At 37.6% G+C, this 21,896-nt stretch overlaps 1 protein-coding gene across 2 annotated transcripts in view; it reads right to left on the bottom strand.

The window, feature by feature from the left end:
• Positions 1-9,532: 9,532 nt before the first annotated feature.
• LOC124595121 (sterol O-acyltransferase 2-like) overlaps positions 9,533-21,896 on the bottom strand; it is a 298,068-nt gene continuing 285,704 nt past the window's right edge. For both annotated transcript variants that reach the window (XM_047133717.1, XM_047133718.1), the window contains 2 exons: positions 18,391-18,530; positions 9,533-11,860 (listed from right to left, as the gene is read on the bottom strand). In XM_047133717.1, coding sequence (XP_046989673.1) covers positions 11,798-11,860; positions 18,391-18,530 — 203 coding nt within the window. In that variant the 3' untranslated portion in view covers positions 9,533-11,797. The remainder of the gene's footprint in view (positions 11,861-18,390; positions 18,531-21,896) is intronic.

Below are 21,896 nucleotides of genomic sequence, written 5' to 3'. Positions count from 1 at the left end.
GTCGATGCCCAGGTGTGTATTTATTGCATTATCATGTTACTCCATCTCCTTATTCTTCCTCTCTCCATTGTCTTACGCCCCACTCTTTACGTTTCACCTGCGTCTGTAGTGAAATTCCGCCTGAAATTCAATTTCACGCGGCTCCGTTCTTATGACTTCATCTCCTGAACAGTGTATCCTACAGTAATATAATTTTCCGCTTAAGTGCAGTGGAATATCAGGAAATAGTGTTGCAAGTAAAGTTAGTACACTGACATCAGCAGTTAGTTTCACGTAATCGTTCTTTACAGGCTGGATCGAAACATGTCCGACGGTATTAAAAGACTGTCTCGCAGTGAATGTAGGAAAAGACGGGCGCTGAAGGAAGATGACGATAAGAAGCAAAAGGATGCACTACAACGATATTTCAAGCCAAAGAGAGAACGACCTAGCAGCGGCGAGGGTGGAAAAATAGATCCTGAAAGTACAGAAACTAGTGGAGCTACTGCAGCTACATCTTTATCTTCAGGACATGACCAGAAAGTCGACGAATACAGTACCGCGACCACTGCATACAGTAGCAATGCTGTCGGTGGGCCATCCACAACATGTTCAACATACCTCGTCTGGACTCAAGACCTGCTTTGTGCCGGAAGCTCCGAGATTGAAACATCAGGCAGAACTGAAATTAGGCGACCCGATTCGGAAAATACCCAGGAACATCAGCCGAAGTACTCACCACCGGAGAAGGGATTGAAGGTGAGCCTAAACTGGAAGACACAATTGACTCAGATCCCGGAAGATGGCCGGATATTATTACCGACTGCATTCGAACGACTTTGGTCATGCGATGTCCTCCCGAGTGCATTAAGGAAGTTGAAGAATGTCCTAAAAACGCGGACAACCGGCGTTTCAGCCCTGTGCACAACAGCTATTCTTTGAAGAATTCACAAGAAGCTGATCGACATTTGTTGGTATACTCGAAGAGCAAGGATGCTGTGTTCAGCTTTTGTTGCAAACTTTTTTCGTCATCTACAGTAAAAATTGTAAAGAACGATATAAGCGACAAGGGTCATCATTATCTTGGAAAATAAACACAGAATGAAATAATTCATCTTATTGGATCATCTATAACCAACAACATTCTATTAATGATGAAATCTGCAAAGTATAACAGTATAATTCTGGACTGAACACCAGATATTTCAAAAGTTGAGCAGATGACAGTTGTGGTACGTTTCGTCCAGGAGACAAGACTCGACGGGGTATACGATGTCCGAATTCGTGAGCATTTCCTGGGATTTCTTCCAGTGCCCGATTCTTCAAGCTCCACTTTGACGCGGGTCGTACTCAGGTTCTTGGAAGACAAAATAAAAATCCTATTGTGTAATATGAGAGGGCAAGGACACGACAATGGAACAAACATGAAAGGAAAGAAGTCTGGTCTCCAGAAAAGAATTTCAGATGTGAACAAGAGAGCATTTTATGTACTATGTAGCAGTCACTCATTGAATTTTGTTGTAAACGATGCCGCTATGTCTTCTAAATATGCTGTTTCCATGTTTCCGACAGTGAAAAGCTTGTATGACTTCTTCTCGTCCTCCGTTCGACGTTGGGATGTCTTGAAGAAGCATCTGCCTAACCTGTCGCTGAAGCCAGTGAGCGATACTAGGTGGGAAAGTCGCATCGATGCACTTACTCCCATGAGGTTTCAAATTGGAGGCGTTTATGATGCACTGGTTCAGATATCAGAAGAATTCGATGGCATGACTACTCACGAAGTAACGTCACTTGCGAATCAAAAAATTACACCTTTCTCACTTCTTTGGTAGTCTGGTACAATAATCTGGTACAACGTTCTGCTTCACATCAGTGTAGTCAGTAAGACCCTCCAGGCCACTGACATAAATGTTACTGAGGCCGTGGAAATGCTTGAAAAAAGAAAGCATGTTTTGAAACCTGCAGAACAGAAGAAAAGGTTATGTCTTTCTTAATGGATTCCAAAGAATTGGCTACAGAATTAGAGGTAGAAGATCTAACGTTACCACTGATAAGCGTTGCCCGGCGACGAAGTAAGAAGCCAATCAATACACTTTACGTATGAAGAAAGGGATGAGACAATAGATGACCCAACAAAATGTTACAAGATTGAATTCTACTATTATCTTTTAGATATAGTAATCACATCTTTGGATGAGAGCTTCAATCAACTGAAATCTCATTGTGATTATTTTGATTTTCACTACGACATCGGCGAGCTGAAGAATCCACTTCCTGACAGCCTGGACACAAAGTGTAGAAACTTCGCAGCGATTTTGCAAGATCACGAGTCAAGCGACATTGATGCACCGGAGTTGAGGGAAGAACTAAAAGTGTTTTCAACATTGTTGAAACTTGGAATAGGTCCAAAGGAGACTCTGAAGTTTATAGGAAGACATAATTTTTGCCCTAATGTTAACATTGCTCTGAGAATTCTCCTAACACTCCCAGTGGCAGTTGCGAGTGGAGAGATGGGTTTCTCAAAACTGAAATTGATAAAGACATACCTCCGATCAACGATGAGCCAAACTCGTTTGAATGATCTTGCAACAATATTGATTGAGCACGAGCTTGCAGAGGACTTAAATTACACAAATCGTGTGAAAGAGTTTGCACAAGCAAAAGCCAGGAAGGTACGATTTGTCTAGTATTTTTTAAAATTTTTTCATTATGATCAGTGTCTTGGTTATTTACTGTGTTGTTTCTTATTTTGTTCACCATTAAATAGTTATTGTAAATATTATTGTCCAAACCAAATTATCGTTAAATTGTAAATATATTTTGTTTTCCGTTGAATACATTATCTGTTCACAACCATTGAAAAGTGTTTATTTACGTTAACTGTAAGTTCATGCCGCGCGGGATTAGCTTAGCGGTCTAGGCGCTGCAGTCATGGACTGTGCGGCTGATCCCGGCGGAGGTTCGAGTCCTCCCTCGGGAATGGGTGTGTGTGTTTTTCCTTAGGATAAATTAGGTTAAGTAGTGTGTAAGCTTAGGGAATGATGACCTTAGCAGTTAAGTCCCATAAGATTTCACACGCATTTGAACATTTTTGTAAATTCACAAGGCTTATTAAAATTAGCTAGATTTCTTCAATCAGGTTTGACTCAATTTTAGAGCTGGTGCCAAGCGACTGTTTTGTACAAATCTGTAGAGAATGTCACCAATCAGTCGCAATTTTTGTTTTTATTTTCAAGATCTATATAGATTTCGGGACATTGTGGCTATTCTCAATGCTTTATGTTTACATCTATACCGTCATGCTGAACGTAACTGTCAACATGACGGTTTAGATGTAAGCATATATTAAAAGCTTTGAAACTGGCCACTCAATGGCCGAAACCTAGGTAGATCTGAAAAGTAAAAACAAAAATTGCGATTGATTGCTGACATTTCCTAGGTATTTGTTTAAATAAAATTCCACAAATATTTTGTAAAAAAGGGGGGGGGAGGGGGGCCGGCAATTTAGCACCTCGCACGGGGCGGTACTTGGGTTTGCGCCGGCCCTGCCAACCACCTCCTCTCCTCCCAGCAGCAGTGCCCATGGTTCGGAACGCTCACCATACACGTTAACCAAAGCTGTGAGCAGTATCAAACTTTTGCGTTACACTCACCACACCTCATATTTCTTTCAGTTTAGCGTGTGAAGTCATCCATATGATGTCTATGGGCCTTGTTGAAACGAAGAAAATCACCACGGTGAAACATAACTGTTCACTGATCCTTTCAACTGTCTCGTGTTGTGGGGCCAACCGCATGTGACACTATAGTCACGCTAGCTACACACTATGTGACGTCCAACGTTCTGTGCACGACTGGGAGAGTTCTGGCAACATACCCCTACACTTTCGTTCATTTCCACCAAGTAGTTAATGTGATACATTACTTAATCTATCTCGCTTTTCAGAGCAGCGTATGTTTTTATTGATTTATCCATCATGTGTTATTTTGCTTACGAGGTATCATAATTCCTTCATTTCGTCTACTTCGTGGTAAGTTTATCTCTAATAGCCATACACCATCACAATACGTTGTGCGGGTGCAGAGTGACGCTGGTTAAGATTAACATCATGTGGGCGCCTCTTGGGGGCGTTAAATTAGAATGTTCAAAGAAAATGCGTCTTAGCTAGCTCGATGCCGGTGAAAAAGAGAGAATCTGCAGTTTTGGTCCACACTCATGGGTGCCAGCAGTCAAAGCGTGGTTCCTCCCCCATGTTCCGTATACTTATATGCGTCGAATACCTATAAACCCTGTCGCACATGGAGTAAGGCTCACCGTAAGTTTGCTAGATGGCATGCTTGACTGCCGGGTTTCAGGGAGCGGAGATAGCTACCTCATATGCTGAACTTCCCAAACAGTGTAAAATTCGGCATGTGTGAACAGCAGGTCTCCCAAGATGGCCGATATGAAGCTTCTCTCAAACGATTTCAAATAAATTATACGCTAAAAAAAATTTGATTCTTTCACATCTTATAGCTTGATTCATCAGCATCATGTGAACTGCCTATCGTTTCTTTAATTATCACAGTTATTGAGATATTTCGAGAATAAGTAACATACTGCAATAAATTGGAAGGTTTAGCACTGAAAATAGGGGGCGCTAGGAATTTTCGTTTGGTAGATATTAGATCATATGTTGCTGAATATGAAATACAGCTGACCTACTGAATCATTCTTTAAACTTTGGAAGATATCGCTGTCGGTCTACAATCTCGAGATAACGGAAGGTATGTAAAGCCCTGCGGCCCGAACGCGCGTGACAGCCAAAAAGAAGAAGTATTTATAAATCCCTCGTATCTCGTAAACGGTTTGAGAGATCGAAACAAGATTTTGGCAAATGATAGCATTCAAAGAGGAGAGTATTTTGACAAATGACTGATACGTGAAACTTACATAACTACCACAATATTCAAGCTATTCCAGACTTTTCAGTTAAATAATGTACTATTTAAGGCCAATGATAGTTGTTGAAATTAAAATTGTGGCGTGTTTTGCAACAATATAAGTAAAGGCATTTCTCGTTCATTTTAACACTGAGTATGGGCTTTTTCATAAACTATCTTGCCCCCAGTTGCTGATTTGACACTACTGGCTATTAAAATTGCTACACCACGAAGATGACGTGCTACAGACGCGAAATTTTATCGACAGGAAGAAGATGCTGTGGTATGCAAATGATTAGCTTTTCAGAGCAGTCACACAAGGTTGGCGCCGGTGGCGACACCTACAACGTGCTGACATGAGAAAGTTTACAACCGATTTCTCATACACAAACAGCAGTTGACCAGCGTTGCCTGGCGATACGTTGTTGTGATGCCTCGTGTAAGGAGGAGAAATGCGTACCATCACGTTTCCGACTTTGGTAAAAGTAGGATTGTAGCCTGTCGCGATTGCGGTTTATCGTATCGCGACATTGCTGCTCGCGTTGGTCGAGATCCAATGACTGTTAGCAGAATATGGAATCGGTGGGTTCAGGAGGGTAATACGGAACGCCGTGTTGGATCCCAACGGCCTCGTATCACTAACAGTCGAGATGACAGGCATCTTATCCGCGTGGCTGCAACGGATCGTGCAGCCACGTCTCGATCCCTGAGTCAACAGATTGGGACGTTTGCAAGACAACAACCATCTGCACGAACAGTTCGACGACGTTTGCAGCAGCACGGACTGTCAGCTCGGAGACCATGGCTGCGGTTACCCTTGACGCTGCATCACAGACAGGAGCGCCAGCGATGGTGTACTGAATGACGAACCTTGGTGCACGAATGGCAAAACGTCACTTTTTCAGATGAATCCAGGTTCTGTTGACAGCATCATGATAGTCGCATGCGTGTTTGGCGACATCGCGGTGAAGGCACATTCGAAGCGTGTATTCCTCATCGCCATAATGGCTTATCACCCAGCGTGATGGTATGGGGTGCCATTGGTTACATGTCTCGGTCACCTCTTGTTTGCATTGACGGCACTTTGAACAGTCGACGTTACATTTCAGATGTGTTAGGACCCGTGGCTCTACCCTTCATTCGATTCCTGCGAAACCCTACATTTCAGCATGATAATGCACGACCGCATGTTGCAGATCCTGTACGGGCCTTTCTGGATACAGAATATGTTCGACTGCTGCCCTGGCCAGCACATTCTCCAGATCTATCACCAATTGAAAACGTCTGGTCAATGGTGGCCGAGCAACTGGCTCGTCACGATACGCGTCACTACTCTTGATGAACTGTGGTATCGTGTTGAAGCTGCATGGGCAGCTGTACCTGTACACGCCATCCACGCTCTGTTTGACTCAATGCCCAGGCGTATCAAGGCCATTATTACGGCCAGAGGTGGTTGTTCTGGGTACTGATTCCTCAGGATCTATGCACCCAAACTGCGTGAAAATGTAATCACATGTCAGTTCTAGTATAATATATTTGTCCAATGAATATCCGTTTATCATCTGCGTTTCTTCTCGGTGTAGCAATTTTAATGGCCAGTAGTGTATCTCAGTAACTATGACTATTAACGAAAAGGTGGACAGTTACTCATGAGGCTGACCAATTAAGCTGTGAGAAGTGTGAGAATCAAATTTGCGCCAAATAGTTTCTTTATAATCGATTGACAAAGATTACAGGTCGGCAAGCGGGCGCTTGACATTCTGTTTCACCTCAAGGGTTAACTGGCGTTGTCGGAGATTTTCCGCCCTGCAGGTCGTGATGTCAGGTGCCGAACAGGGCTCATGAATCAGCGCAGGAAGCATTCACGGAACCTTACAAGGATTTACGAGGAAAATATTACCAGAGCTATCATGGAAAATTTATTCAGGGTAAGGGAGAGTACATGTTCTAGTGAAACAGAGATAATTGTTTGCAGGGTTTAACACATTGTACATGAGCTTACAACCAGATTCCGATGAATGCCATGAATACACGAGGATGTCTGTGCCTACGGTTGATTATATTTGGAATAAGCCCGATGCACACTTGAGAGTACGCTGCACCAATTTCCTTTCAACCATATTGCCACAAGAAAAGCTTATAGTTACCTGGAGGTAAGTAAAACAGAATTCAACAAGTTTTGTAGGTTTTTCATAATTTCATTTTTAACGAAAATAGTTTAAACAATTTCTTTAACATCTAATAGTTTTAAGTCTAGCACGGAAGAATAATTTGAGTAGTGTGTGTTGTTTGATACTGATATAGTATGGGAAGAGACGAATAACCAGTCTGATCCTCATTCAACTTTTCAGTCAATCACTCACTGATTTCTTCCTGAAAATGCAGTTACTGTATTGTAGACCACTTCTTCATAGAAGGCAAAATGCTCATGACAAACATGTAACCATCATCTTGTTTTAATTTCTCATTTGGTTCATTTTCACTCTAACTTTTCTCCATCAGTAAAAATTTCTGTTTTTTTTTTCTTTTTTTTTTCTTCAATGCCAGCATGTCTTCTTGCTTCCTTTTTGTGGAAGCTAATGGATGAGTTGTGGGTTGGGACAACCCGTCAGTCTCATAATGTTCAACTTGGCCATCTCAGTAGACGAAATAATAGTTCGTTACTAACAGCAAGAAATGTGTGAGACATGTTTGTGAATTACTTTTGTCAGAACTGACTGACACAATAAAATGTATATGCACTGTCAATATTAGCTAAGCTTAAATGCTTCCAAATGACCTGTTTTTGTACTGACAATGACTAGACTGACAAAATTCTGTCCTTTATCGTACCGCTGTGACATTTTCTTCTGTGGTTATAGCTCACGGCTCCCTGCATGCATGAGAAACACAATTTGGCATCTGTGACAAGGGCACGCTCTGCTGGGCGCTGTTATTGCCAATTGCACATGCCTCCCAAAATGCTTGCATCTAAGACACTACAGTATTGTCAACCCAAGTTTGCAAGGGAAATAGCAATCAGCGCTGTCTGATCTGTGCTCCATTCAGGCCATTACTTAAGGGCCAGACTTCAGCAGTTCAGGGAAACAAATGATTTCTGCTGCTGAGACAACGTTCATATTTAGCACTAAGACCACAATGATTCATAAATGAACAATAAAACGAAATATTTTAATGAAAAATTACAATCACTGATTAGTCTGAGAGCTACCTCAGCTGTAATTAAAATTACACAAATTTAGTCAGAGCTGAATTTGATTTTAGGCAACACTACATAAATACAACATGTAATTACATCTTAACATGTTCAGAAAATGCTGCTGGTGCGTGCTCAAATGTAGGCACACCATCTACCAACAAGTACAAATGTTTGTACAACATCAATAATGTTACCAGCCTTTGGCTTAATATTAGCACCATTCAGCTTTTCAACTATGTTCAGTATGAGAAAACTCACATGTAAGTATGTGAAGTATTTTTCAGCTAACGGTAGGTTCACTCTATTGAGATTGTAGGTTTAAAAAAAATATATAATGAGAAGATACAAAGTGAGCATCAGAATATAAATCAGTCTGTATATGACCTCTTGCAGAGCCTGTGTGTGAATGCAGCTCAGGCTTAGTGGCCATAAATTGCACAATTTCATATCATTACAATTATTGCTACTTAACATACACAAAAAGTAATATAATTTGTACCAAAGTAAAGTCTGAAGCCAACACAAGTAATGGAGTTCAAGAAAATCTAGTATTTTCCTAATTCTGAGTTCCACCAAGATGCAAAAAGTCACCGACCTGTAGTTGTAACACCTTATGATTCTATAAAGGAAACGTTCTCCTGTCAAACTTGTTCAGTTATTTCCATTATTTTTCAAGTTGATAAGTAAGCCGTTTATCTATGTAAAAACAAAAGACCTTGCAGATTACGAATTTTTTGGCTTAAATAACGCAGTATTAATTTCAGAACCATATTTACTACATAATACAGAGTCTTTCAGGAGGAACAGTCACCATTTAGGGATGTTACACGAATTCTCATTTGAAACAAAAAACTTCGTATGGACATATGCCTATAGAGAATGAGAGAATGTTACTGAGCAGACTGCAAATCATATTAGTGATTTCAGTTGTCTGAAAGTGCAGACGTGTGTGCAAGTTGCGTTTTTGTTTTCGTGTGTGTGTGTGTGTGTGTGTGTGTGTGTGTGTGTGTGTGTTGCTGACAAAGGCCTTAATGGCCAAAAGCTGTAATTGTGTGAATCTTTTTGTTGTGCCTATAGCAATTCAGTATCTCCACTATATGGTGAGTAGCAACTTTCCTTCTGTAATATTGTTACATTCCATACTGGATTTTCCATTGTTTGATATTGGTGATTGAGCATATCATATGCCAGCAGAACTCTTGATCAAATGTTGCACTACTATCATACGTTCCCCTGGTAATTTGCTCATGCTTAGTGATCACACAGTCTTTTAGTAGTATTTGCTGTATACACAATTCTGAGGCACCAAACCATTTATAAGGTAATAAATATAACTAATCTCTGAATTATTTCCAGTTATAATAATATAAATATCATTAATATCTGTATATTTTATTCAAACAAGAAAAAAGCTTATGTTTTTGTGTCCTTTTCTTATTAATGCAAAGCTAGGTAGAATATATCACATTTACATTTATGTACAAATACTATGCACTGCACAGAACGTCTAGACCAGTTCACTTCCTAAACAAATTCCTATTACATAAATAATTAATCGTAACATGTTGATTAATGTCTAACAAAGATTGCCTCTTTGCAACAAATTCTGATAAGGAGTAGTATCCACCATTCTCTATACAAAATATTTAATGAAAGAAAATCAGTAATCAATTAACACAACATAACTCACGTAATTACAATACTATGACAACTGCCACCTGCACCGTGTATTGATTTCAGTGTCAAAAACATTTATATTCCATTTAACAAAATTGTTCTGTGATGTAAGCTATTCTGTTCATGGTGTGGCAGACCCATCTACTGGCAGCTCTTGGATTGACGACAATGCAACCTAATGACTGGTAGCAGTGATATTGTACTTTCAAATCGTTATAGCACACTGGCAGTGTGGTTTCTGTTGCTTGAGACTGCAGTCATGTGTGTGATTTGCATTTGTGTGAATGTGTGTGTGTGTGTGTGTGTGTGTGTGTGTGTGTGTGTGTGTGTGTGTGAGTGTGTGTGTGTGCGCACCTCTTCTATATGGTGAGTGGCAACTTTCCTTCTCAAAAACATTGTTACATGTTTTCCATCCTTTGACATGTTCAAGTGTTTACTAAATCGATTGTCTACACACATACCGACTAAACTAAATGATATTGATGTTATTGGGACTAAAATCCTACACCATGACAGAGTTATCATTTTATCTGACAGCCTTATCCACTGGGAATGTGAAGAACTACCCAAATTTCTTCTGTTGTAATGCCAACTATGACATTGCTGTCTCCTATTGTAACAGGTAATATGGAGCCTTCAAAGTGACTGGTAGACGTTATATACCCACAGATTAGATGAACTGAAATAGGTGCCCAAAATAATGCTGTCAGACATGGATGATAGGGATTCATAAGTCAAAATGATCATGAACCTGAGTGGCCTTGTGTCAGCTGTGAAATTGTTTCTGATCCCACTGCAGTGAATCTCACTTGTAGCATACCAGAAGCAAATGGGTAGTATTGTATCTAGAAAATGCATATTACACAAGAGGTTCTAGGATTCAAGTTGCTGAGCAGGTATTTTTGTTGAGGAAGTAGAATAAGAGTGTGGACACACCAAAGCAAAGCAACTGTGGAGCCAGCTGTGACTGAAAGTGGGTATGATGTTGGCTGAGTAAGTTTGTAGGTGGTGGTGGTGTGACTGCGAGGTACTAATCATGAGTCTTACTCTGGTATGAGGGCCACCATGGGCTCAGACTGGGGGAAGGCATAAGGCATCTTCTTTTGCCAAACTTATGAAGACAGGCGATAGACGTCAGGCCACGAAACAAAAATCCACGGGATGTGACAGCTTTGTTAATCTTAAGTTAAATGAACCAACTGATATGGAAGACGTAATTAAGAATCACGTATTATGATTGTATCCTCTCTGCTTCAACAACTACCTTGTAAGAGAACGTCAACAAGACACTAACTCAGATGTCCTCCAGTATTACAGCTGTGTAACACAGCAGTTGGACAGATGACAGTATTTGCTGCATTTCTTAGAAAAGGAATCTTTAATGTGGTGTGGAGTCACTTATGACTTACGATGATGTACAGTTTTGTAACAAATATATACTTGTGTTACTTTTGTGTACTTCTCTAAAAGTCAAACAACTTAACACATTTACAATTAAGACAAAATTCTGTCATTTACTTATGTACAGAAACTCATTAAGAGACTTATTCTGTACTTTCATGGTCATCAGTACTTATTGTATTATTACACAGTACCTTCAGTGTTTGTACATTAAAAGCAACATAAGGGGCTTGGGGGAGGGGATGCTAAAATGTAGCATGAGGATGCTGGTTGATAAGTAAAAAAACCAAAATAAGAACGTTACAAATGCCATATACATAGAAACATTTCACACCACAGAAGTGCAAAAGTATATCACATACAGAAGTACAACTTTCACAGTCACATTCTTCACAGAGTTAACATTGCAACAAACTATGAATACTGTAACAAAATGGACTTACTAGAACACAATTAAAATGTCTGTATATATACACTATAAAAATAATTTATTCTGGTGCACTGACATATTTTAATAGTTAGTTCTATTCTTGAAAGTTAGTTCTCTTGAGTATCCACAACTTTTGAGAGCAATCTTCAAAGTGAAGTCCTGCTTAACTTATGGTACACAAGTTGTTGTTATTCAGATGTGAGTGGAGAGCAGAACCATGACCTTGGCACAAAGAAGTCCCATGTAGAATCCTGCAAAACAAAAACCATTAACACAATGCAAGTTTGGCAGCTATGATTTTTGTATGAATGTTTGTGAAAACTGAAGTACCATGTAAGAGAGTGAGTGTAAGTGTGGATGAAGCTGAGATCTCCTGCTAATGACAATATAAATGTCATCACGATGTAGTTTCACAACATTGACAGCTGTCCCAGCTCAGGTGTAATGTGAGAGGATCCAAACAAATGTACTCTTTTACAGAAAGTATCTTTGGAACAAAATTAAACATATTTAAGATTTGTACACAGTACTGTAGTATATTATTGTCCCAGAATACATACTCAGCATGCATGGTACAAACAGAAGACGGCTGAACGAGGATGGTTGAGAGGAGGTTTTCCTTCAATTGGTGCAAAATTGTATTGAAGTTATGCTCGAAGTGTGTTTATATTAAAGAAGTGTAGGAACAATGACTAAAATAATTTGGATAAGTTCTTGCATTTGTGGTAGTTTGAAGACATGGTACTGTTCATTATGGGCATATTGTAAAGATCTTGGTAATCACGAACAGCGACAATTGATATCTCAGTTCTATGGTGATGTGATATTTCATGAGGTCATTGAAAAAATTTGGGACTCGGTGTGCACATTAAAGTGGAATAAGTGATTCAAGTTTACAGAACACTCTGAAGGTTGAACAGTGGAAGTACTTACTTGAATGTTACTAGATGCTATCAGTGAGGATAACCTAAACAAAAGGCTTCAGTAGCGAGTTGTTTGAAGGCATGTAGGCTATTTTCAAGATTAAGAAGTTTATTTGGTCGTAAGAAGTTAAATAAAAGTAAAAGGTGCCATAACAGTCACAGACTGTAGGTTCCGTGAATCCATTTGTTGATGCTAAGAGATAGACCTGCGAAGAACCGATGTGTGGTTAGTCATCATGTGATTGGATTGATCTGGTCTTCCTTGAAAGTACTTTAACTCAACAGATGCCTCTGATATATTTTAGACCTCAATAACTCCCTGATATTAAAAAGTTCTATGAACATAAGAGATTATTACCTACAACAAGATTACATTTTATCTCATTACCATTGAGATGTTGGGACATACTTGTATGACCCTCTACCTGATTGGTGGGTTAGTTGGAGAGGTGTTATTGAATACCTATTGTCTTTTACAAACCTAAATCCTCCTAACTTCTATCTATGGGGAGCACTGTAATGTCAAGTTTTTCAACAAAGGTCACCCATGCTAAATATGCTACAAGAAAACACGTAAGCTGTGGTGCAGCAATCATACCAGACACATGGAAAGCTGAAAGTCTGCACACCAGTTTGATTGTATCAACACTGTTTAGTCCAGTTGTTTCCAAACAGTTATACCTTTGCAACCACGTGTCTTATTTAAATACCCAATGATATTGTTTTCACTTGAACAATGGTTTTCACATCTAACTTGAATTTCTTTGCTCCTAAGAGTTTCTTTTATTTTCCATACTTTTACTCTATGAAGTTTTTGTTGTTGCTATGAGTCAGCTTTTAGATATTAAAGGAACAAGATCACTATTCCTAAAAGGGTTGTGTTCTTACTATATAGTTACTAAGTTAATCATCTCATCATCTTCTCTTCCGGTATTAGGCAGGAATTGCCTGTTATGGTACCTGTCTCTGTCGTGGTCTTCCTCTGTCTCTTCTCCCATGGAACATAATTTCTTGCCTTTAAGGGAAGTTTCTTTGTAGATGTTCGTTCCATTTTCTTCTGTAATCCAGAATTTTATCACTGGGGCTAAAGATTTGCAGTTCTTCTCTAATATCTTGATTTCTTAGCCTGTCTTCTCTTGTGCAGCCTCTAACACCTCTAAGGAATTTCATTTCTTGTGCCTGATTCTGGCTTTCTTGCTTCTTGGTAATCACCCATGTCTCACTCCCACAGAGCAGTGTGGGAACTGCAACAGTTTTGTAAAATTTAATTTGAGTGTCTTTCCTGGTTAAGTGTTTTAGGTTCCTGATGATTGTTCCACATACCCAACTGAAATTACTAAGCTTAATTTCAATATCTCTGCTGTACCCAAATGTCATTTCACATCCAAGGTAACTGAAACGGTTAACTTGTTCTAAAATCTTCTGGTCTATCACTATTTTGGTTCTGATTGGTTCTTTCTCTATGAAGGCCATTGTCTTAGTTTTTTCTTTTGAAATTTCCGTATTAAATTTTGCACTTATTTGTTTTAGCAAGTAGATTCCTTTCTGTAGGTCATCTTCCTTATCTGCTAGGATCAATGTATCATCAGTATATAGTAAATTATTTAAAAGAATGTTATTGTCTAGGTAAATGCCCTTCTGTAATTCTGATTTCCATATATGTATTATTTCATTAATGTAGATGTTTAACAAAGTTGGAGAGATGCAGCAGCCTTGTTGTACTCCTTTGTTAGTTGGTACCTCATTAACTGTTTTACCATTGAGATCTAGAGTGATACCTGTGTCATGATTTGAACTTTTTATTGCATTTACTAGATGTTTTGGGTATCCGTGATTCGTCATTATTTCCCAAAGTTTCTGTCTATTGACATTGTTAAAAGCTTTTTTTAAAGTCATTAAAACCAATGTGTGTTTCTTTATTATACTCTCTCAATTTTTCTATTATTTGCTGTAGAATAAAAACTGCATCTATTGTGAAGCATCCTTTCCTAAAACCCATTTCTTCCTCATGCAGTACTGCTTCTGCTGTGTTTTTAAGTCTTGTAATTAAAATCTTGTCATACGCATTGTATGCCAAGTCCAGTAAAGTTATTCCTCTGTAATTACTGCACAGGCTTTTATCTCCTTTTTTAAAAATTGTTATTACTCTAACTGTTTTCCAGTCTTTGGGAATACTCTTCTTCTTCTTCCAACATTCGCTGAAGAGATGTAGCGTCATAGGTGGAGCATCATTCCTCCATATTTTAATAATTCAGCATTAATGCTGTCTTTTTCTGTGGCTTTTATGTTCTTAAGTGATGTTAGTGTAGATGTTAATACGTCAGACTGTATATCATTTAATCCTTTCTCGTCCAGTTGTTCAATTTCAGTTTCTTGTGCTCTATGATCATACCACAATTCGCTGTAATGATTTATCTGCTTTCTTCCTCAATACTTTTTATTCGTATCTTCTCTCTTTCTGTTGTGTTTAAGTTTTTTAAAACCTTTTATGCCATTTGTTGTCTTCCTTGGAAATCATGTTTGATATTTGAAATAAACTTATCCCAGTGCTCCTGATGTGCTTTCCTTACTACACATTTAGCATTACTTCTTTTCTCCTCATAGTATTGTTTGTTCTCAATAGTGGGGTTGATTACGTGTTTTATAGATTCAACCTGTTTTTATCTGACAGCTTTCATTATATCCTAATTCCAAATTTTTAGGCCTTTTCCTTTCTGTATTCTATTCTTTTTACCGAGAGCTTCTCCTGCTACTCTGCAAACAGCATTCTTCAGAGTTTGCCATTCTTCTTCTATATCGTCTTTAGTTCGTAAGTTTGCTAGTTCTTCATTTGATCTTCTTTGGTACAGGCGTCTACTACTGCCCTCTTCAAGCAAGTATACCTTATAAACACTTTGATCTTGTTGGTTTGTTATTTGTTTAGTTATTTTCTTCCATTTTGTAAAAAAATCTATTCTGGAGATTAGTAAGAACTGACCTTCTCCTTTATAAATTCTTGTATCCCCTACTTGGCCCGCTAGCTTATCATTTACTAAGATGCAGTCAATTATTGATCTAAGTCCTCTGCTGGCCCAAGTATACTTGTTCTCTTAAAAAGTAAATTTGTGATTTTTAAATTGCTGTAAGTGGCAAAATCTCTTAGTAATTTTCATTACATATTGGTTCTCCAAACGGACCTATAACGTTTGTTTCCTATATGAAATATCCTAAGTTCATCCACAACACAATTCAGTTCAAATGCATCCTTGTACATTACATCAGGAACGTCATGCACATCAATTGTGAAGGGTGATGTTGCTAACTTGCACTGCCAGTTTCTTGCCTATCTGGAAGTTCACTGAATTGAGGGAGTCATGAGAAGGTAGTAATAAAAGCATCCAGGTGATACTTCCATAGTTCTGTCTATGGCATCATTGGCAACCATTATTGTGGTATTTTTATCTTGTAACTGCAAATGCAGATTTCTGTGGATTTCAAAGAGGTCTGCAAGGTATACTAGCGAAAATCTAAAGGTGTCATCAGTGAATGAACAATAAAGCTCTGCTTTCCTCTCTCTAAAAATAAGTAGTTCCACATCTGATTTAAATTCATGCAGCATGCTAAGCATATTGCCTTTTGAAAGATTAAAGACTGCTGTTCAGCATGTAGGTCATTACATAGGATTCAGAAAAAAAGGAGTATTCACAGCATTTAATTTTATTAATTAAACTGATGGTCACTTTCAGTGCAGTGTTCAGTTTCTTAGGTGTTTTAGCTTTATAAGAGAGCCCTTGTGTGAATCATACAGTGAGAGCCAATAGACTAGGATTTTTCCAGTAGGAAATACATTAGACATACTTGATGATATTTCCTAGTTTTTAGAAAACTGTAACGGTTCCATTATTTCTGTCTCATCCATAAATCAACAGTATACTATTAAATGAGAATGTTGAGCTATATCAGTAGAGTCTCCACACTGCAAGGCAAAAGAATGGAGACTTTTCAGTCTTTTAACTAGCTGTACTTTTATATGCAGGGCCATTTCTTTGATCCTTCATTACACACTGTTTGAAAAGTGTCCTGTCAATTTTTCAGTGACTATCTTCCCCAAAACCCATTCTGGTTGCTATAAGAATGGAAGATTTATATAACATCTCACCAATAGTACAAGGTTTTTTGCTATTAAGAGAGAAATTTTGTCTGATGCTTCAATAACTTTCTTATTTTCCTGCTGAAAGATCTCAGTAGAGCCCTTTTCATGTGATTTAAAGAATTTTTTCTGACAGCAAACTCTTTTCATTTATTTTTCAACAATGGGTGAGCTGCTGTTCCACATGTGCAGGCCACAGTGAATCATTAGTGAGTTCATTATGACAAACAACTCCCCCTGGCAGTTGGACATCATCATCTTTCAATAAACATGAATACATTCATAATATATTCTTCATTGTACAGTCTTCTTTTCAGAAATTTTCACTAAAAACACTAAAACCATAAAAATACTGCTTACTTCTACAGATAATAACAGGTGTAACACTGATTTGAGAATTCAAAAAGTGTTATGTCAGGGATAACTTTGTGATATGTGCGGTGAAGATGGTGCTGCTAGTTCTTCAAAAAATGCCCTCACTAACTATAATAAGAATATAAAATGTGTGACTACATGTTTCTGCTATATTCTAAGCTGTCTGCAGCCTCCAACCCCATAAATTTATAATAATGCCTTTAGTTTAATTTTAAATACTGGATACATAACAATTTTTGTATCCTGTGTTATCTTATCATGTAATATTACACCAATGTTAATTATGCTCCTCTGATAGTCTGTTGTTCTGTGATAATTTTTATGTTTATTTTATTGCCCTCTAGTACAACAGTTGTGTGCAGTTTTGTTCTGTAGTTTGCCTGTTTTCAAGAGGTAGTCTAGTGAGTGAGATAGTTTCATAAATGAATAAATTTAAACATTCAGAACACCAGGCTCAGAAAAATGAGATTTACGGGCCTATTTTTCTAAGGGTACAAATTATTCTTAGAGCTCCTGTTTGCATTCTGAAAACGTTTACACTGTGTGTTGATTATCCTCATGAAATGATCGCATATCAAAGCAGCAATTGGAACTGCACGTAGTATGCCTGCTGTACTGTTGTTTTGCTTTTTCTTACTTCAATAGTCTTAGAAAATAGATCATGCATGAGTGTAGACAAGTTATTTATATGTGTCCTACTTTAAATCTTGCTGAACCCAAAAACCCAAACATTTTGGGACACTTTCATTTTCTAAGGAATCATCTTTTTTTACTCATGCTTGAATAGATATCTGATTCGATGGAGGAAATAAAACCCACAGGTTTTTCAGTATTTATAGTGAGTTTGTATTTTGGTGAGCCACTCAAAGTCTTTTCACAGAACATTATGCTGTTGAGTGCAAGGTTACTGGTCTGGATCCAGTAAACAATGTGCTGGTGTTATTGACAAATAGAACAGTTTTTTGGGTACTCATATGTTCAATGAAGTTGTCCACTTAAATCAAGAAGAGTAGTGGATCTAAGACTGAACCCTGCAGTATGCCATCTTTTATTGGTAATTAGCTAGAAAGGAAGGATTGCCTCTTGTTTTATTCTTAGTGTTGAATTCATACTAGAGTGATACCTTCTGCCTGCAGTTTTTTTAGGTATGAACACAACCAGCTATGTGCTACTCCTTGTACTCCTTGTCTTTCTAATTTTTTGTGCAGAGTGTTACAGCATAGGATTCTAGCATTGTGTTTAAGCTCCTCATAAATGTTCCAAAAAGGATCGCACAAAGATTAGTCTTTAACTAAAATAAATACATTAGATTATAATATTAGTTTAAACCTGTAGTCAGATACCCGATACTAACAATAAATTGAGGGCAGTGGCGTCGAGCGAACCACTCCATCATGTAGAGGCTGGTAAGAAGCCCTGTTCCTATTGTGAAGAGCAACCACATCAAAAGATTGCTACCTGGCAGCCGATCACGTGATACAAGCATCAGACCCACTGTAAAACAACAACAACAACAATAATAATGATAATATCAATAATAAATAAATAAAAGTAAGAAACGATATTGTTAAAATTGTAGAGGAGCTGCAAGTTGCATGTACTTTTTCTTTGTTTTTACATTTCTCTCTCGACCAATACAAGCACCTTCAGAATTGTGGAAATACATTGTGTTACACCACCATGGAAAAAAATTAAAATCACAAATTTGACTTACAATGAGATAACTTACATTAAATAGCAAACAGCTACATGTTCACACATACAAGTCTAAAATACCACATCTGGTTATTAATTCAAATTAAAATTATAATTGCCACTTTTATGGGCATTAATATACATATGTCATGTACATAATAAGTTATTAATGCCATCAAAAGTAACCTATACTGACATGGATTTAATATACCATTGAGACATGATTCTTCTTACGTCTACAGATTAAGAGTGCAGTATATGGAGAAAAAGGTATTTGCAAAGTACATGTTTATTTACAATGTATATATTTGGTAGATATACTTATTTGTGTATCCTCTTGAATATAATAAATTTCAAATTGCATAGAACTTTTGTATTTAAACCAGATAACAATCAGGAAAGCCATTCATGTTGGCTCTGTCGATGTCAAACATGGTAAGGAGTCACTGCAGCCATGGGTATGAACACATTTTGAAGATTCACAGCTGGTTATTAAAATCGACTGTTTTCCTTCAGACATTCACTTATGTATGTCATATTTGTAAAAGCTCATTAAAATCATAGAGAACTAAATACAACTAAGTGTGTATGATTGCGCAATAAATAGATAAATTAATGAAAAACATCAAGTGGCAACTATTATCCTTATGTCACCAAGAACCAACATGTATGGTCTTCGTAATAGTTGTCTGGTTTTGTCATGCAAGTTTCATGCAGTTTGAAATTTGTTATCATGAGTAAACACAAATTCATGTGCACCAAAATATGTACATTGTAAATAAATACATATGTTGTAAATACTGTCCTCTCCATATATAGATGTGAGAGGAATCATATTGTCATGTCCGAATAGTGCATTTCATCTACACTAATATAAGTTAATTTTAATAGTCTTAATGACTTGTAACATACATAACATGTATCAACACCCACGAAAATGACAATTATAATTTTAATTTGTAATTTTGCTATTTATTTTCATAATTATTTTAACAGGCAGGTATAGTATTTTAGCCTTGTACCTGTGAATACTCAAAAGGCAGTGGATATTTGTTATAGTTAAGTTTTTTTAGTGTTTTTGTATTACTGTGTTTCACAATCAGCTTCACAAGGTGATTTCAACCAACACACATATTGATAAGGTTTTAACTTGCTCGATGAGAGCTGGTATGTCTTGACATTTAATCTTAGAATGGACATGACCAGAGAGTTTATGTTAACTGTACACAACCAACTTATTCCATTTTATGCAGGACGGTGGCACTAAACAACCCAAAATTTTTAATGTGTGGCCTTTTGCTATGTAACATAAATTAGTACGTTGAAATTCAATCTGTGAATTTATTTTGTTGTATAGTAGTGTAATGAAATGTGTTTCCACAGTTATGAAGATGCTCATGTTGGTTGAGTGAAAGTGTTAAAATAAATAAATAGTTACCATGCAACTTGTAGCTGCTCTACAATTTTAATTTCCAATGTTTGCTGTTCCCCTGCAGGCAAATTCCTGTGTTAGCTAAGTAAATATTGTGTTGCACTGGTTACCTGTGTCTGCATTTACAAATAGATATACAATAGTTCAAGATAAAATGCAATGTGGACATTTAGACAAGTAATTTTGCTTTGCCCTTGTTTATAAACATTGTTCAACATATGTAAACCAAAGTAATCAAACATGAAGTGAAATTTTGTAATTTTAGAGGATTCATATACAAGTGATCAGAAAAGTAGTATACAGGGTGATTCAAAAAGAATACCACAACTTTAGGAATTTAAAACTCTGCAACGACAAAGGGCAGAGCTAAGCACTATCTGTCAGCGAATTAAAGGAGCTATAAAGTTTCATTTAGTTGTACATTTGTTCGCTTGAGGCGCTGTTGACTAGACGTCAGCGTCAGTTGATGCTAAGATGGCGACCGCTCAACAGAAAGCCTTTTGTGTTATTGAGTACGGCAGAAGTGAATCGACGACAGTTGTTCAGCGTGCATTTCGAACAAAGTATGGTGTTAAACCTCCTGATAGGTGGTGTATTAAACGTTGGTATAAACAGTTTACAGAGAATGGGTGTTTGTGCAAAGGGAAAAGTTCTGGACGGCCGAGAACGAGTGATGAAAATGTAGCACGCATCCAACAAGCATTTGTTCGCAGCCCAGGAAAATCGACTCGCAGAGCTAGCAGAGAGCTGCAAATTCCACAATCAACTGTATGGAGAGTCCTACGAAAAAGGGTACCTGAACGTCCAACTACCCGAGGCGATGGATCGGCCGCCAGGCAGCCCTTGACAGAGCACTTCATCACTGGTCTCCAAGAAGCCCTGATCTTACCCCCTGCGATTTTTTCTTATGGGGGTATGTTAAGGATATGGTGTTTCGGCCACCTCTCCCAGCGACCATTGATGATTTGAAACGAGAAATAACAGCAGCTATCCAAACTGTTACGCCTGATATACTACAGAGAGTGTGGAACGAGTTGGAGTATCGGGTTGATATTGCTCGAGTGTCTGGAGGGGGCCATATTGAACATCTCTGAACTTGTTTTTGAGTGAAAAAAAAAACCTTTTTAAATACTCTTTGTAATGATGTATAACAGAAGGTTATATTATGTTTCTTTCATTAAATACACATTTTTAAAGTTGTGGTATTCTTTTTGAATCATCCTGTATTATGTGCAACATTTTGCCTCAGTTGCTATTTAAATTATGCTTTATCATTCGATGAAAAAAACTGCCCGTTTGTGCATACCAATAAAGATATTCACAAATAAAACTGATTTGCAAGTGACTGAATTATTCTTTTCTACATGATAAAGCATAAAATCAGAAAGATTCTTATACTGTAGATACAGCTAACCGTATATAGTAAAATTTCCAAGTTTTTAACCTTTAGCACTCTCATCTGTATGCTGTATAGTCATTTGAAATAGAGGACTTGAAGTTTGATCCAACTGACGATTTGCCTCAGCTCTTGAAAAATTAGTTTTCTGTGTTTTTCAGTGAACTATACCACAAATTTTAACAGTTATTTATCATCCTTTGTACTGGTCATCCGGTCATTGAGTAACCTTTTTTTTTTTTTTTTTTTTTGACAATATGTGATAGCTAGAAATTGAATTTCAGCTGTAAGATATTATTTTGAAGAGTATGATAAGACTGTAGAGTACACAGTAAAA

The sequence above is a fragment of the Schistocerca americana genome, chromosome 2 (genome assembly GCF_021461395.2).
Source record: "Schistocerca americana isolate TAMUIC-IGC-003095 chromosome 2, iqSchAmer2.1, whole genome shotgun sequence".
Taxonomy (NCBI): Eukaryota; Metazoa; Arthropoda; class Insecta; order Orthoptera; family Acrididae; genus Schistocerca; species Schistocerca americana.
Note: the sequence above shows the minus strand (reverse complement) of the source record. Positions and strands in the feature narration are given on the sequence as shown.